At 34.5% G+C, this 18,081-nt stretch overlaps 1 protein-coding gene across 2 annotated transcripts in view; it reads right to left on the reverse strand.

Moving 5' to 3' along the window:
- Positions 1 to 18,081, reverse strand: part of Srbd1 (S1 RNA binding domain 1) — a 220,167-nt gene that overhangs the window by 63,957 nt on the left and 138,129 nt on the right. For both annotated transcript variants that reach the window (XM_076832900.2, XM_076832899.2), the window contains exon 16: positions 13,692 to 13,774. In XM_076832900.2, coding sequence (XP_076689015.2) covers positions 13,692 to 13,774 — 83 coding nt within the window. The remainder of the gene's footprint in view (positions 1 to 13,691; positions 13,775 to 18,081) is intronic.

An 18,081-nucleotide genomic window follows, 5' to 3' on the forward strand; every position in this document is an offset into this window, starting at 1 on the left:
ATGACTGGTCATGAAGTCTGATTAATGATCTGGTAATTACCTAATCAGGGGGCCAGTGCTTGCTTTCTCCCAGTTCACCCAGTTTACAGAAACCACAGACCTGCATTGCCCCTCTCTGTATTGTCTTTACACAAATGATGTTTCCTTTGGCCTTTGCCAACTATATGAAGAAATGACATAAATGTAGGGTTCTGAAGAGATATGTAGTGTGCCACCTTCCAAAGAACCAGAGATAAAATATAAAGTCACTGTTATCCTTACTTTCATGGAGCTTGCAATGTTCCAGATATAAAATACCCTATATTAATTAAGTAAAACGCCTCACTGATTTCCAAGCTCTTCTATCTATAAAAGGTTGGTACTGGCACCTCTGGAAAATGAAAGGGCCTTTCAAAAACATTGCTGGGAAGATGACCTATTTTTGCTCTCCTCTGAGGCAGGTTCACATCACCGGATGATGTTGGATATGGCTGGATTCCAAGGAAAACAATCTTTTCTTGGCCATTCAATGGCTGTTTATGAGTATACAACAAGTGCTTTATACACACTGTGAGCTTGTCAGATGCTCAAGTCCTCTTTCGATCTCTTTCTATGGTACACGTAACCCCTGTGTGGTGTAACACCATCACCTCCTCCCACAACTGACCCCAACTACTAAACACACATTTGTCAGAGACTCTTGCAGGAGACTGACTTTCTTTTCCACTAAAGTATCTGTTTATAAATGCAGAGTACAAAGACCAACAGGTGCCTCACTTCTCCTGAATGCCTGACTTGAAACATTTATCCTCACCCATTGAAGGCTGAGAATACTGATTCACTCTTTGGAGTTCTCCTCTGAGGCACACACAGCAGCATGGAAACTGTGAAGATGCTTTCATGTCTCATGGATTCTTGGTCCCTTTTGTCCCCTTAGCTCATTGGCAAGGACTATTCAGATCATTCATATTCGTAAATGCCCACAAAAAAATGAAGGAGAAAATTTCTTCTGAGATCAGATGAGATCAGGTGCATTCAGGGTGTGGTATGGCCATAGATAGAAGAAGAAAAATTCTAATTTAAAATTGGACAAAAACATTACGGGGGGAAAAGAGAGAAAGAAGAAATCATTTTGTAGATAAACTTCTTGCTCAGGCGTTGAAAGTTAAGGTCCACAAATCAAAAGGCAGTCATGTCTGCGGAGCTAGGCTTTTCCACTGCCCTCTCAGTGAATCATGCTGCGGTTAGTTGAAAGTGCTATTCACATAATAAATTAACCACCTCATTTCCTTCAGCACCAAAATATACATAGCACCCCCATACAGATTTGTTTTAATAAAAGTAATAAAGCAAGCCCAGAGGTTATGGCTGTTATGACATAATCACACCTCTGAGATTTAAAACACTCACTTGCACATCATGCCTCAAAAAATCTTTGCAAGCCCCTATCCAACAAAACCTAACTGTACTCATACCTTCTGGCCCCATTTATTCCAAATAAATAATAAAACAAAAGTCTTGAACATGTCAGGAGAAAAATTTCCCCTTCAATTATACATTTGAAAAGAACATATACTTTTTAGTAGTAATGTATAATAAACAGCTTGAGTACCTGATTTAGATTATTAAAGAAAATATATCACTGAAATTAACAGTGTCCTAAGAAGGCAGCCAACTAACCTAGTTTCACCCCAAAACAAAGATATTTTCTAAAGTTAGCTGTTCAAAATGATAATACATTTATTTCTTTCTGTGGCCTGAGAAACAATTTTTGTTCTATATAAATCCAAGCAGATGAACTTCTCTTACCTGACAATAATACATAATTATTGAGAATAATCTGGGGTACAGGAGAAATTCTAGTAAATTAAACTTGTCCTCAACTGAGACTCTTCCCCTTAAAATTTCTTTCCATAATCACCAGAAAGAAAGACACTGTAATACAACTGTCCATAGCATAATATGGATTTGGTGGAGTGATGTGCCACAAGTAAACTTGCCCTGTAATTCATCAAGACCAGTTTTCCTGTTTCTGCATCACATTATAATCTCTTTGTAGAGGCAGGGTTCATTGTTCTCCTAGGCTCTTTACACCTCACAGTCCCTTCTGCAGAATCATGCATTCTATGCATGCTGTCACTATGATAACAGGGATGCTTCCCCCTTGAATATAAGTTGTAATATAATCTTATATTTACCAGCAGTATTCTTTTTAAAGACCATGGTCAGCACCCCCAAACATATACATAAAGGAATGTATTTAACAACATTTCTGAATAATATCAGATATCAGATATGCAAAAATAAACAGTTTAAATGTTTAGAAGTGGCCCTCCTAATATTTACACATTTCATTTCTTTTTTTCAATTGCATAATTACCTGGCACACTCTTATAGTACTTGGATTTTCAGTTACTTTTTTCTAGTGAATATTATTATATTGCATAAATAGTTTTTTTTGGGGCTGAATAAAGTTAAAAATTACTTCCAAGATTCTTTTTTTTTAACATTTATTTTTTAGTTGTAGTTGGACACAACACCGTTATTTCACTTGTTTATTTTTTTGTATATGGTGCTGAGGATCGAATTCAGGGACTCGCACGTGCGAGGCGAGTGCTCTACTGCTGAGCCACAACCCCAGCCCCCAAGATTCTCTTAAAATTCAGTATTATACACATAATTATATTCTACAGTTCAGCAAAAAAGAAAATAATATCTATATCTATACCAGAATTAAACACATTAGAGTAATCTTATAATACTATAATTAATCTATGGATTTTAGGGTCACACAACCATTATTAGTCATAATCAGTATACTAAAAACTTCCTCAGGGTTCTATATCAAATGAAGATAAAATTATTAAGAATTTCCATAACTTACATTTTAATAGATAACTTCACTTTAAATAAAAGATGGTATTCTAATGGATCCCACTGTGACCAAGATTTTTCTTTGATAAAGATATTCTACTATATTAGTGATAGGTCCTTAGAAATATTGATTGGTTGGTTTAATCACATAGAGAATTCCTCCATTTAGTGCTTACTCTGATCTGTCCTAGGAAGAATTATTTCCACACAGAACAGCATAGACATTGTGGAGAGGAAAAGGGAATGAAAGGATGTGTGCTAACGTAAAGAACTTTAGTTCTTTCATCAAGAGTAGTCCTTCCTCACCTTCCTCAGTCATTCTCACTTTAGCTACATAATTATTTTAATGTTCTCTGTTCCTAAATTCTCCAACACCTTTCAGTGCAGGTGCTCCCACAGAAAGATCTAAGAAAAAGGAGAATAAAAATGATAAGATCTTCAATTTCTTTCTTCAGGGTTCTATAGTTCTCATTGTAAAGGTCTTTCACCTCTTTGGTTAGATTTATTCCCACAGGTTTTTTTGTTTGTTTGTGAATGAAATGGTTTTTTGGATTTCTTTCTCAGAAGATTCAATATTTCATTATAAGCAAGTTATTGATTTTTTTTTTATGTTGATCTTGTATCCTGCTACTTTGCTGAATTTGTTCATTGGCTTTAGAAGTCTTCTGGTGGAGTTTTGGGTCTTTTAGATATAGAATCATGTCATCAGCAGAAATAATTTGCCTTCTTATTTTCAAAGAGAAAATTATAATTGTCAAAATGGTTATAATACCAAAATATTATACAGATTTAATGCAATCTCCATCAAAACACCAAGACATACTTCACAGACTAGAAAAAAAGTCCTAAATTCATTTGAAAGAATAAAATACCCAGAATAGCCAAAGTAATACTGAACAAGAAGAATGATGCTGCAGGCATCACAATATCTGATCTAAAATTATACTATAAAGCTAATGTGAATAAAAAGGCATGGTATTTGGCATCAAAACAGACATGAATACGAGTGAAATAAAAGACACAGAGACAAAACCACATAGATAGAGTCATCAGATATTCAACAAAAGTTCCAAACACATATATTGGAGAAAAGATAGCCTTTTCAACAAATGGTGCTGGGAAAACTGGATATCCCTAGATTGTAGAACAAAACTAGATCTCTGCACAAAAGTCAACTGGAAGTAGATGAAAGACCTAGGAATTAGACCAGAAACTCTGCAAGAGAAGAAAACATAGGCTAAACCTCCAATATATTGGCATAGGCATCAACTTCCTTAACAAGACCTATAAAGCTCAAGAAATAAAACCAAGAACCAATAAGTGAGATGAAATCAAGTTTCTGCATAGCAAAGGAAACAATTAAAAACTTGAAAAGCCTATAGAAAGACAGAAAATGTCTGCCACTCACTCCTCACTTTTATACCTTATGGGCTAGGTATAAAACAGCAGGTTTCTACTTCACAGAGAAAATAAAAGACTAACAGGTGGGGGACAAGCCCTCTCACATCCTTGCTATCTTGTATCTCTTCCCAGAGACACTGCATGGCATCTCTCTTCTGAATTCTTCAACTTGATTTCCTTCCTTAGGTTGCTTCTCTAGGCCTGTGGATGCTATCTCCTCAGGCACCCAGCTTCTTTCCACTCCAGTACCTTAACTTCTTGTTGGGGGCCCGCCTTGAGGGCATCCCATATTGGGCTCATAACTCCCATTTAAAATGGTTTTCTCTACCCTTTTATACAGTGATACCCACAGGCTCTCTCAAGCTAAATTTCTCCAAAGCCAGAACCCCCAATCTTCCTTCGGTCTCCCTTTTTCATTTTTGCCCTCCTCCCTTATTCTGCACTCACCTCCCAGGGGTACCATTACCAGGAATTTCCATTCCAATTTCTAGGAGACTTACAGCAACTTGTTCAAACCATACTAACCATACAATCCTAGCTTGTTTCTTAAACTGCTATGGTTCTGCAGAATGGAAGGGGCCTTGTTCTTTCCACTGAAAAAGGCAAACTTTGTCTATATCTACAGGAGGAATGCTATTTTTATGTTAATCAATCTGGTATAGTAAAGGACAAGAAAGGAGGTGGGGTTGTGACTCAGAGGCAGAATGCTTGCCTATCATGTGTGAGGCACTGGGTTCAATCCTCAGCACCACATAAAAATAAAAAATAAAAATATTGTGTCAACCTGTAACTAAAAAATAAATATTTAAAAAAAAAAAGACAAGATAAAAACAACTCCAACAGGACCCTGAACATCGGAAACAACAGCTCTCCTCTACTGAAGGATGATAGCTAAGAAACCCGCTTCTCCAGTGGGCACTCCTTTTCCTGACCCCTCTCCTTGTCATAGGCCTTCTGTTAATGCTTGCCCCCTGTGTCATTAAATTGGTTCAAGACCAGATCCAAAACAAATCTCTAATCAAACTATAAACCAGCTTGTTACAAGAATACCAAACTCTCACCCAAAACTGGGGCAAGGGGCAGCATTACACCACAACTCAACCTCCTTCATAGTTTCAATGACATCCCACCCCCCTAACAAGGGATTCAAATGTTGCCTCCTCCCAGCAGGAAGCAGTTACAGAAGATTGACCTATGTCCCAGTTCCCTGAGGAGCCCAGTAAAAACAAAAAAATAGGGGAAAATAAGGTCCTTGCTTCAAATCTGGATGGCCATTTTAAGTGACAGTTTAAGAAAAAAGTTTCACTTTCCCGCTCAAGGGCATTTCTGAGCATTTCTCATACCAACCCAACCCTTATTCACCTGCATTAGGACCTGCCCTGCTCTGATTCCCGAGCCTCCCCCATAAAAGCCTCAGAATCAAGCCTATTTTGCCTCTCTTTCCTGTTGTCAGCCTTTACTGTCAGCTGGGACAAATAAACTCTAGTGTGTATCTCTGCCTGGTCTCTTTTCATTTCTCACTCAACCATCTCTTGTTCCTCGCTTTCCCTTCACTCTCTGATAAGTGGATGCTGATTCAAGGGGGGATGGGGGGATGGGGGGATGGGGGTGAGGGGGTGGGAAAATGGAAGAACTTTGGGCAAAGAAAAGGGAGGGTTAGGGAGGGGGCATGGGGGCAGGAAAGATGGTGGAATAAGGTGGACATCATTATCCTAGGTACATGTATGACTGCACACACGGTGCAACGCTACATCATGCACAACCAGAGAAATGAAAAGCTGTGCTGCAATTATGTATAATGAATCAAAATGCATTCTGCTATCATACATACCTAATTAAAATAAATTAATTTTTTAAAAATAAAAATGTCTGTTGATATATAACAACCTAAAAATTGTACATATTTATGGGTTATCATATGATGTTTTTCAATATATGTATACACTGCCTAACATTTAAATCAGGTTAAATATATTTGTCTACTCAAACATTTATTGTTCCTTTAGGGTAAAAACATTCCAAATCCTTTCTTCTAACTTCCTGAAATACACAATACATAATTATTATCCAAAATCATACAACTGCAATAACTAGCACATCAGAACTTCTTACTCCTATCTGTGGCTTAGTTCCCATTGATCAACCTTCCCTATCGCTCTCCACTCAATTTTTAACAAAATATGAAAGACACATTTTCAGTTCCTATGCTACTTTATCTTTGTAGTATTATACAACATGACTTCTGCCTCTTTGATCTCTCACTCCTGCTACTAGTATGACCCAACATTCCTTTTATCTTACATATACTATAATGTGCATTCAAGATACCTGGAAATCTTGTGAAAATCAAATTCTGATTCAATAGGCATGGTGGGGCTCAAGAGACTCTGAATGGGGCTTACTGCTACTCAAAACAGACCAGCAGCATTGGGATAGCTCCCCCCACCCCTTGCCATTTCTCATCCTATAGGTCTTTGAAAAGGGTGCAAAAGTTTGTATTTTTAACAAACCCTCAGAAAATACTGATGCTGCTGGTCCAGGAACCATATTTTGTTCTCAGTCTGATTGTACACAACAATCACCTGTGGAATTTTAAAGATCATTTTGCAAACTTGTGAGGCATGCCCCACTACCAACAACAATAATTAAATTAACATAACCAGAGAAGTAGTCTAAGCTATGTATTTTTAAAAGCTCCCCTACTGAATCTTAACATTTCTAATTTAGGTAATTTAGGAGTATAAGAAGAGGTTAGTGGTGAAAAGAAAATAGTATAGAATGACTACTAGTTAAAAGGCATACTGTAACTCTAACACACTACTACAATTTCTTAAATATCTTCTCTACCCAATACTACCCTGTAAATAAGCACTAGAATTTTTTTAAACTTTATCTTTTTTTTTTAAATTGTAGGTGGACACGATACCTTTATTTTATTTTTATGTGGTGCTGAGGATTGAATCCAGTGCCTCCAAGTGCTCTATCTCTGAGCTACAATCCAGCCCAGCACTAGAAATTTAATAACTGTGTCCTGGACCATACCTCTGTAATAGTACCATGAGGATAAAACAAATGATGGTTAATCATAAAATTCACAGAAGAAAAATCTATATTTGTGAGATGAAATATGGATTTTACTATTTTTTAAATAGTATTAAAACTTAGCTTTAAAGAGTAATTAACCTGGTACAAGATTAGGGTCTTAAAGAAAATCTAAGACTATTATGAAGACTAATGTAATCTATAATATTATTTATTTTTTCATTTTTGCTGAAAATGTTACGTTATCTGATTATATAAATAAATCCTTATTGTAACACATATACACACACATAAAAAGAATACCAACTGAAAGCCAAAGTTCCTGAGTTAAATAACTTTTACCATTTGGCCAAAATTATTCAAATCTTTTTAGAAATTATAAACCATTAAACAAAAAGTTATAGTGTATAATACAGCATAAGTCACAATGTACCTACCAACCAGCTAAGAAAAAAAAGACTATAGATATAATTGAGACTCCTGGAGTAGCTCTCTGAGATTGATTCTTCTCTCATTCATACTCCATCCAAAGAAATAACTATCTTAAATTTCTGTACTTATTTTTATATACTTAATATGCATGTATTCATAAGTTATATTTTAATATTTTAAAATTTTTTATCCATTACATAAGACTACACTTATTCTACAACTTGCTTTCTCTCTTCGCATTATATCCTGATATTTATCTACATCAATACAGGTAGCCCTAATTAGGACATTTTCACTAATACATAATATTACACAATATGAGTACACTGGTTTATTTTTCCATTTTCCAGATAATGGACATATTTTGAAATTTACACCATGATAAGTAGTGCTTCAAAGAACTCCTTATACTTGTCTTCTTGCACCCAAGTGATAGGATTTTTCTAGACTATGTATTTCTAGCCACAGAATTGCTGAGTCATAGAATCTCTATCCAAATTACCAATTTCTAACTGCTGTCTAAAGTGGTTGCACCAATTTATGCTCCTATGAACAATGTACAGGATTACCAATGTTCCCCCTGCTTAATATCTGAATTGTCTGACTAATTTTTGACAATCTGAAGGGTTTCTCATCAGAACTTTAATTTGCATTTCTTTTGCTACTATTGTGATAATTTTTTTTCTGTATTTTTCTTTGTGTATCCATGTCTATGAACTAACTACCTTTTGCCTATTTTTTATATTGAATTTTTTTTTCTCATTTTGCAGCAGATCCTTATGTATTCTGGATCATTTATATGTTATATGTTGCAAATACTTTCCCTCACTGTCTATGAACTATCTATGTATTGTGTTCTGTTTCAGATTCTAACACAAAATTCATTAATCTTTTCTTTTGGTTATATTCTTAATGTTATATATTTTCTTCAATGATCATGATAATTACTAATTTTAAACAATGAAAATATCTTGAAGTTTTATAAATCAAGACAGTGATTTTTATGCCAGTGTATGAAAACTAGAAGGTGAACTGAGTAGAAAATGACACAAATCTAGTTTCACTGTCAAGGTCACTGACAGAGCAAAAGCAAACAAAAATATTATCACTGTTGGGGTATTAGTGAAAGGTGAGTCACATAATACTAACATTTCACATTTATTTTAAAGATAAGTAATACTACAACATTAGGGTATATGTATGTATGTGTATATAGATAGATAGATAGATAGATAGATAGATAGATTTTTACATTGTTTGTGATTTCTAAGAACATGAGAATGCTAAAGCTAATATTTCCATGTAGGAAGCCTAATTTATCCCAAAGGGATAAAGTATTCGAATAAAAATTTTAAAACTTGAAATTTAAGGAATAAACCAGGTGCTGTGGTGCATGCCTGTAATCCCAGCAGCTTGGGTGGCTAAGGCAGGCGGATTGCGAGTTCAAAGCCAGCCTCAGCAAAAGCATGGCGCTAAGCAACTCAGTGAGACCCTGTCTCTAAATAAAATACAAAATAGGGCTGGGGATGTGGCTCAGTGGTGGAGTGTCCCTGAGTTCAATCCCCAGTACCCCCCGCAAAAAATTTTAAGGAATAATTAGCAAATTCTAATACATGAGTCTATCAGGGTCAATTACTTATTTGCATTCTGTGTGTGTGGGGGGGGGTCTCTTCATGGTCATGAATAAAATATCTAACTCCAAGGCTAAGTTTGAATTTCATTCATAACATAAAGCAGATTCAGTATATCTTTTTTCTTGGGACTTAAAGTTGAGAGACAAGATTGCAAAACCATTTTAGCAAGGAATTTACCTGTGTGAATGAATAATACCTCAGTTTTAAGACAGTTTCATTTTGTATTTATTTCAAAATATTGCATTAGTGTAAATGGCAAAAAGCCAAACAAATTACCTAAATGACTGTCTATGGGGCAGACTCTCTTCTGCAACCCATTCTACAATGACAAACAGTTCAGAGACGTAAGTATTTTACAGATTTGAGTAAAAAATATAGAATAGATTAATTTTTATACACTTAAACTAAAATTACACTTAATAATCTCTACTTGTTCACTATAAAACAGTTTTCAACAAACTAATGTTAGCATCAAAGAGTTGCTTTTAGTTTGTTTTTACCCAGAATTAAGCACAGAGTGGGTAGTGAAATAAAATGCAAATTCCTACCTTTAGGGTTCTACCATGAAAAATTTCAGCTGGGAAGATGAATTTCCTTTTACAGTGACTCCTCATTATCCACAATGAGAAATAAAGATGGCCTGGATACAGAATCCACTAAGGGTTCCAAAACTTATTTTGGACAATCATTTCATATTCTAACATCATCAAATGATCTAACAGAGAAGCACAAAAGGAGAAAAGAGGCTGTTCTGAGTCTTTCCTACTACACTGCACATGCTCATTACCAAATAGAGGTGTTAATGAGCATGAAAGTATCTAGAACACACTCCAAAGAAAAAATAAATAGCAAGTAAATCCAACTTAATTTAAGTTGTGCTTTCAGGGTATGACAAGGCCAAGCTAAACCACCATTCCCCACGTCCCACAGAACTTCCACAGCCAATCCTGCATCATCCTGCTCTCACCCGGAGTGTTTTCTTGGGAGTAACACCAAGCCACTTTCCAGCAAAGTCTTTAGGGGTCAGTTAGGGATATGCTGTCATTCGACCACACTGGCGGCCTCTCTCTTCAGAAATAATGACAGGCATGTGTTTTTAAAATCAGCTCTCTCCATTTTCTAAGACATTGGAATGCTGCCTTTAGCATTTTAGCTGTTATTAAACCAAAAGAATTTTAGTTTCTATTGAAATAATATTATAGTTTCTATTTAACACTTTCATTGAATAGTTTTCATTTTTTAAATCAATAATGTTTGTCCAGCTACTTATATCTTAAATTGGAATGAATGTAAGTATTAAATTTATACTAAAACCATGGGAAGGTTTCAACTACAAAGGTAAGTTCTTCTATGGTTGTATTGGAAATCCATCGTATCAAGACTAAGCAGTATATTGCCTGAGACATGGAAATGGATATTTTTATTTATATAAATAATTTTTTCTACTATATATTCACTACAGAAAGCTTGAAAAAGTGAAAAAAAATTCCCCCATCACATCAACCAAACACATAAATTACAGTAACTTTCCAGGTACATTTTTTTTCTTTTGATGTAAATACATAGCTATATTTTAAAAACACATGTTAGTTATATCTATAACAACACCTTTGCTGCAATTTAAAAATATTGTGTCAGGAGCAATTTTCTTATGTTTGTAAATCCTTGAAAGCCTGAATTTTTAATGGCTGTATAATATTTCAACTAACATACATATCATAATCGGTTTAATTATTCTCCTACTATAATTGCTTCCAATATTTTGTAATTTGTCCAGCAAATTTGTATATAAGTGTTACCAGAAGTTCTTACTACTACCTTGGAATTACTAAAAGAAGAATTTCCAGGTAAAAAGAATACTTTTTTTAAAAAAAGTGATTATTTGCTAGAAATAGCAATATATACTTCTACAGGCAGTGTATATGAATGCTTGTTTCATCATATCCTTCCCACCTACACATTTTTATTTCAACTTTATTCAACTGTTATGTTGAAATAACAATAACTTGTTTGATAAAAAAAGATAAATTTCTATTCTTTTCATGATAAATGGCATGTAAAGACTCCTTATATATATTTTATGTAAATGTTTTATAGAAACTAACATATAAATGTGTACAAGTCAACAAAAAATCTTAATAGTTAAATATGTAGTTATCAAAACATACATATAAACTTGTGGCAAAAAAGTTTTTTCAATTCATCATCTGGTTTAAAATTTATGTGTTAACAAATGACCTGTACATGTTTTGGGCTGTAGTTCCAGCCAGTTTTATCTTTGTGGGAGTGATTCTTCACACTTAGTGTCTTTCTGGAATCCCTGAAATTTCCATTCACTAATAGGATCCTTTCTTATTTTTCTAGTCATTATCATTCAGACAGACAAATATGCATTCACATGGATATAGATACACATGTACACCTTTTCTGTTATTTCAGAGAACTGGAGTTGTGGATACATTGGCAGTAGTGATAGGGCAGTTAAAGAATATCATAAGTTCAACCTTATCTGATTACTTTCTCAATTTTATTATTTGTTAAACAGTATGCACTCCAATTTCATAGGGCTCTTTCTTTTAATCTCAGGCTTGTAGATGCAACTTCTGTTTAACATCTTTATACTTAGATTTCTTATCTAAAACCAACATGTTCAAAACTGAATTACCCAAAATCTACATTACTAAGGCATCAAACACATACCAGAACCCATGGAGCAAATTCTTGACAATTTCTTTTCTCTTACTTATCATGAAGTAGTCCCTACAAAATAGACTTAATTTCTTTTCATCTTTACAGCCATTAACTTTGTCCAAGCACCATCATCTCTTACCTGAGCTACTTTAACAGCCACTTAATTGGCTTATTGCTTTTCCTCTTCCCCTCTAATTCATTTTCACCAGAATACCAAAGTCAACGTTTATAAATACAAAAAAGATCCGAGTCAATCCCTTGCTAAAACTCTTCTATGTCTTATTGCTATTGCAATAATTTCACTCTTTCCATTAAACTCAATCTCTTGTTAGGTCTCTGATATTTACTTAAAGATCTCTTTGATACTAGTGACTTATTAGCCTGCTTGGGTTCTAGAAATTTGAAATCTTGGCTCTTTTTCTTATCCTACCTACCTTGCTAAGATGACCCATAATTTCATCTAATAAAACTACAATTCCCCTCACAAAAACTGTCTATATTACAAATCTGTTTTAGTTATAATCTTTTATATACCAGGTTTTTGTACCTACTTGTAGCTAAATCCCTTTAGTAACTATTTTTTCCCAAATGAACAAGGCCAGTTAAAGCTCTGAATACCTCTTAGTCCAACTTCCTATAAAATGGAAATACTCATATAGTTTCAATATATGGCAAGTTCGTACAAACTTTGTCACCATATAATCCTGAGTAAAAATTCTTACTCTAAGGCACAGCCATTATTTCTGTCAAGTGAGGAAGTAAGGTTGTATGATTTATAAGGTCTCTTCTATTTCTAGTAATCACAGATTTCATGAGTGAATGTACAATACAATAATTATCACTTAAAGTCCATGAAGATTGTAATCATATTGTATTATAATCACAATTGTAATAAAAGGTAATATTCTATTTTAGATTTAAGAAGATTTTATCAAAGAGAAAAACAATTTGACCCAAGCTTTTTGGAGACAAATTTAAGCCCCATAAGCTATCCTGCTACCACCATGAATCCACACTATTAAAGATTCAGTGCTGTTTCCAATTGCTCAATAAACACATAGAACCTTAAGAATTTAAAATACAGTAACAACAAAAACAACAACAACTACTACTAGTACTGTTGCTGCTGCTACTACTGGTACTATACAATAACAACAATTGGTAAGTTTTAGACTATTCTGGGTAATAATCAAAACCCAATTACAACAATCAAACAAATGGAAAATAGGAGGAAAATAAGGCACAATAGGGACCAAAAGCTTCTTCCTAAAAGATCAATGGTTCACATTGGTTTACACAAAGAACCAAAATGTGCCCCCCCATTCCAAACTCTTTCCATTTTTATAATAGTATTAAAAGGAAAGGCTCTCCAAATTGTTACTAGTTTGATCTAAAGTTTTACTAGTTTTTACATTTGACTAGAGACCATTCTAAGACTTGATCAAGATCACAAACACAAGAAAAAGCAAGAATTCTCTCCTTCCCCAGTAACTTATAACTCCTAACTACCTCCTCACAAACTGTATGACCTTTAAAAATGAAAATCTATTCCCACTAACACTTAATTACTATGCCAGATTTGAGCACTGCTCTCTGTATTGATGGATTTCATAAATTAAATGATCCACATTGCTTTACCTGATACATTCCAACTCCAATGTGCTTCGGCTCAATTTTCACTAGCTCAGCTAATGGATCTTGTACACGCCTTGCTATGGAAACTGAAAAAACAGAATCAGAAAACAAGTATGACTTAATGTGAAAAGCAGTACTCAGATAATTACTTATGTTAGTTCCTCATAATTTAAGTACTTAATCCTATCCCTACTTATACTGCCCTCCAAGGACAAACAATTTAAATTTCAAAATTCTTTCTTTCCCATGCAAAATTTCAGAATTAATCATGCCATCCTAGGCATTCTTGAGCATAATAGAATAAAAAGAATTATAAACTTGAAAAAAACAATCATAACACTTAGTTCATATACCTATACAATTATCTGTTCATTCTTAAAGAATAGGATATTTCATGCGTTAAAAAGTGAGTAGATATTTGCTTTATTTTTAAATAATTATAATTATAAATATGATGTAGGGCAAGCCCAAGATGGCTATAGTTAGGATCCTTTGTCAGGGCTTCTGGCAGACTATGTTTTTAGTATGAGGCCAAGATCATGACTACCCTGATTCTGCATATATATCAAGGTTATAAACGTTTGCTTGTGAGCATATGCCCACTTATGTAACCTGAAGGCAATGGGCTTCTTTGTTTGGCTTGCATATAAAAAAGGCCTATGGAAATGGCTCAGGGATCTAAATGGAACTGGCTGGGAAAAAATGGGGAAAAAATGAGGTTGGAGGCTGGGGGATTGCTGCTGCCTCTGAATACAGAATGTCTACTATCCAAACTGTGTTGTACATCTTCTTCTACCTGCCAGGATCCCAAATCTGTTTCCGAGAGTCTGAGCCTCCCCCACAACATATGTCTTGTAGTTATACATCAAATATGCTATCAGGACTAGATCCTGTGATAATAATGAATAAATAATGAATCATATCTTAATGCAACCAGAGATACTGAGTCTACTAGCTAGTGAATACACTTGTATACCACTGAATATGACTGCAGGAGTGCACTGGGAGGCGCTCTAGCTCAAATGCTTGTCTTGTAACACATACACAGTTCTAATCACATCCCTTTCTTGACCATCACAATCCATATTCAAGAAACTTGAAAATTAACTTCAAACATACTTTTATCTACATCATGATTTTTTACCTAATCATCATTTACTGCCATAATTTTACCAAACAATAAAACTTCTACATAATTGAACTTACATATTTAGGTAGAGAAAACATATTTATTATGACTTTTATGGATATTTCTAAAGGCACCCACCCCAACCCCAACCCAAGTAGCACAGTAACACTGAGTCCTTATGTATGAACAGCTTCATACATATATACACACTATTATATACAATACACTAATATATATTATATTATCAAGTACTGTTGTGTACACACATAGTTACATTGAGTACTTTATGTACACTTTATTTAAATAAAGCTATCTTGTGTTATTTTCTAAATACATGAAAGTCAATCAGTGTTGCCTACTCATATTGACTGGATGCAATGTAAATTCATTAAGTGAAACACTGTAACGCTACCAAAGGAAATCCATGCTTGCTTTCATAACTGTTTAAGTTCTAGCAACAAAAGTCACCTCTTGTAAGAGATCTTCAGATTCTCTAGTCCTCTCTCGTCAGAAAATAAGATCTACTGTGAACATCAAGTTCACTATATGGACACTGTCATTTTTATGTCCTCTCTTAATATATGTAACACACGTTGACAAAGGCAATTTGCAAAGTAAGTTTAGTTATTAGTAAGCAGGTGACATACAATCTGCCTATTTCTCTTACAGAAGAGAGGGATTTCAAGGCCTTCACATATATCTTTCTATCAAAACTCACAAAAGCAGAGCTGAGGGTTTACTCAGTGGTAAAGCACAAGCAAATTCTTGAGTTCAATCCCCAGCACCATCAAAAGAAAAAAAAAAATCACAAAAGGTTAATCAGTGGGGTGGGGGGCGGCGCTGGGGTTGTGGCTCAGTGGTAGATCACTTGCCTAGCACATGTGATTCCCTGGGTTTGATCCTCAGCACCACATAAAAAATAAATAAATAAATAAAACAAAGGTATTGTGTCCAACTCCAACTAAAAAATAAATATTAAAAAAAGGTTAATCAGGTGTAAACACTGCAGGCTATAAAATAAATGCTTTCCTCTAATAATGCTACAATTACAAAATAAAAATACAGTGCTACTAGTGATGTACTTGAATTTCTATAAACCAAACATTTATTTATCCTAGCTTTAAATCTATAATGCAGTAAGAATGATTTTCAGGGCTGGGGATGTAGCTCAAGCGGTAGCACGCTCGTCTGGCATGCGTATGGTCTGGGTTCGATCCTCAGCATCACTTACAAACAAAGATGTTGTGTCCACCAAAAACTAAAAAATACATATTAAAAAAAATTCTCATTCTCTCTCTCTCTCTCAAAAAAAGAATGATTTTCAAAAATATACATATATTGCCAAAATACTTTAAGAATAAAAAAAAAACCCAAAGAATAAACCAAGTTAAAATACAGGCATCAGAATATTTAAGTATAGAAAGGCAAGTACTAGAAATGCAATAAAAGAAGATCAATAATGGGTAAATCTCTTAAATCTACTCCTACCAGAAAACCCACATTATGAAACTCTTAACAGAAACTGGTTAAAGCAATTGCATAATTTGTTAAGTGTGGGTACAATCTCATAGTTAAAATTTTTTGGAAATATACAAAAGGGTTTTAAGCTATTTTCTATTCTGTTTGCATCTAATTGCTGTGTTCCCTTTGGCATTCTAATATTACTAAATGCAGCAGAGCAATGGAATGGAAGTTGGGGCTTCTAGGTGACATGTTAATGCTACAGTAAGTCCAGAGCCTCTGGAGTTACAGTGCTTCCAATAAACAGCCTTGACAGACAACCTAATGTTTCTCCAGCTGGTATTTCCCTCTCAGATGCTATTCACTCTGTACAGTCTAAAAACTTAAGTATGGAAGAAAAGGAAGGAGGGGTAGAGAGGATGAAAGATGAACACCAGTCAAGACAGATTCAAACAGTCACATGTTCAGGCTTTGGAGAGAAATCGACAAGATCACCAAACAAGAGTTACTTAGTACACATGATAAAGCAGAGCTCCAATGGATAATAATCAGGCTTGGCAAAAGATTCCCACAAGGAAAAAGTAAGAGATAACTCAGGAAAAGAGAATATATAAGATAGTTTACCAAAAGAATTTTTTAAAAAAGGAAGTTGTAGACTCAATCTTAGGGAACATCCATATTTTGAGATGGAGAGGAAAAGGTAGAAATAGTGGAAAAAAGCAACAAATGAATCATAAGGAGACTACAGTAACTAACGTAAGTCAATATGATTTCTGGGAAATGTTAAACATACAGTTACCACATGCCCTCAAATTTTTATTCCTAGGTAGATACTCAAAAGAAATGGAAACATGTCCACATAAGACCTTATCAATGAATGTTCACAGAAGCATTATCTATAATAACAAAAAAAAAGTAAAAACAACATAAATACCCATCAACTGATGAATGGATAAACAAAATGTGGTCTACCCATTCAAAAGAGTATCATTTGGTAACACGAAGAGTGAAATGTTGATATATACTTTGAGGAAGAGCATGGATGAACCTGGGAAACAATATGCTAAGTGAAGAAGCCAGACATAAAAGACCATATACCGTATGATTCTAATCAAATGAACAGTCCAGAACAAGCAAATCCACATAGTTAGAGGGCAGATTAGTTTGCCAAGAGTTGGCATGATAAATGGGAAGGGTGGGCTGAATGGAATCCAAATACTACTTTATATACACGTGAGATCAATATTTTCCTCTACCAATGCTACTTTTTACCATTGTTCAGGAAATAATAGTTAATGTGCTTTACCAAAAAGGAAGATATAAATATTGAAAGTATAAAAACTAGATTATTATTATTTTTATTTGCAGATGATGATTGTCTACCTAAAAAACTAAAGTAGCAAGTGAACTGAAAAAATGTAAGAACTAATACGATTCCAATCAGTCTGGCTGGTTTCAACACACAGTCAAAACATGATGCTCTATCTTATGCACTCAACAGCCAATAAGAAATGGGCTGGGGAATGGAAAAAAATGGGGAGATGTTGGTCAAAGGGTACAAACATGCAGTTATAAGATAAGTAAAGTTCTGGAGATCTAATATACAGTGTGGCAAATTAAAATTAAAAACAAGCAAAACAAAAGGATCATTTACCATATATGTAGTGTGTGTGTGTGTGTGTGTGTGTGTGTGTGTGTGTATGTGTGTGTGTGTGTGTATTTAATCTCCGAGAGAAATAAAAAAGTACAGAAACTGGACAAAAGGATAGATGCTAACAGAATTTTGCTCTATATCTTACAGAA

Source organism: Callospermophilus lateralis, chromosome 14 (genome assembly GCF_048772815.1).
Source record: "Callospermophilus lateralis isolate mCalLat2 chromosome 14, mCalLat2.hap1, whole genome shotgun sequence".
In the NCBI taxonomy this organism is placed as follows: Eukaryota; Metazoa; Chordata; class Mammalia; order Rodentia; family Sciuridae; genus Callospermophilus; species Callospermophilus lateralis.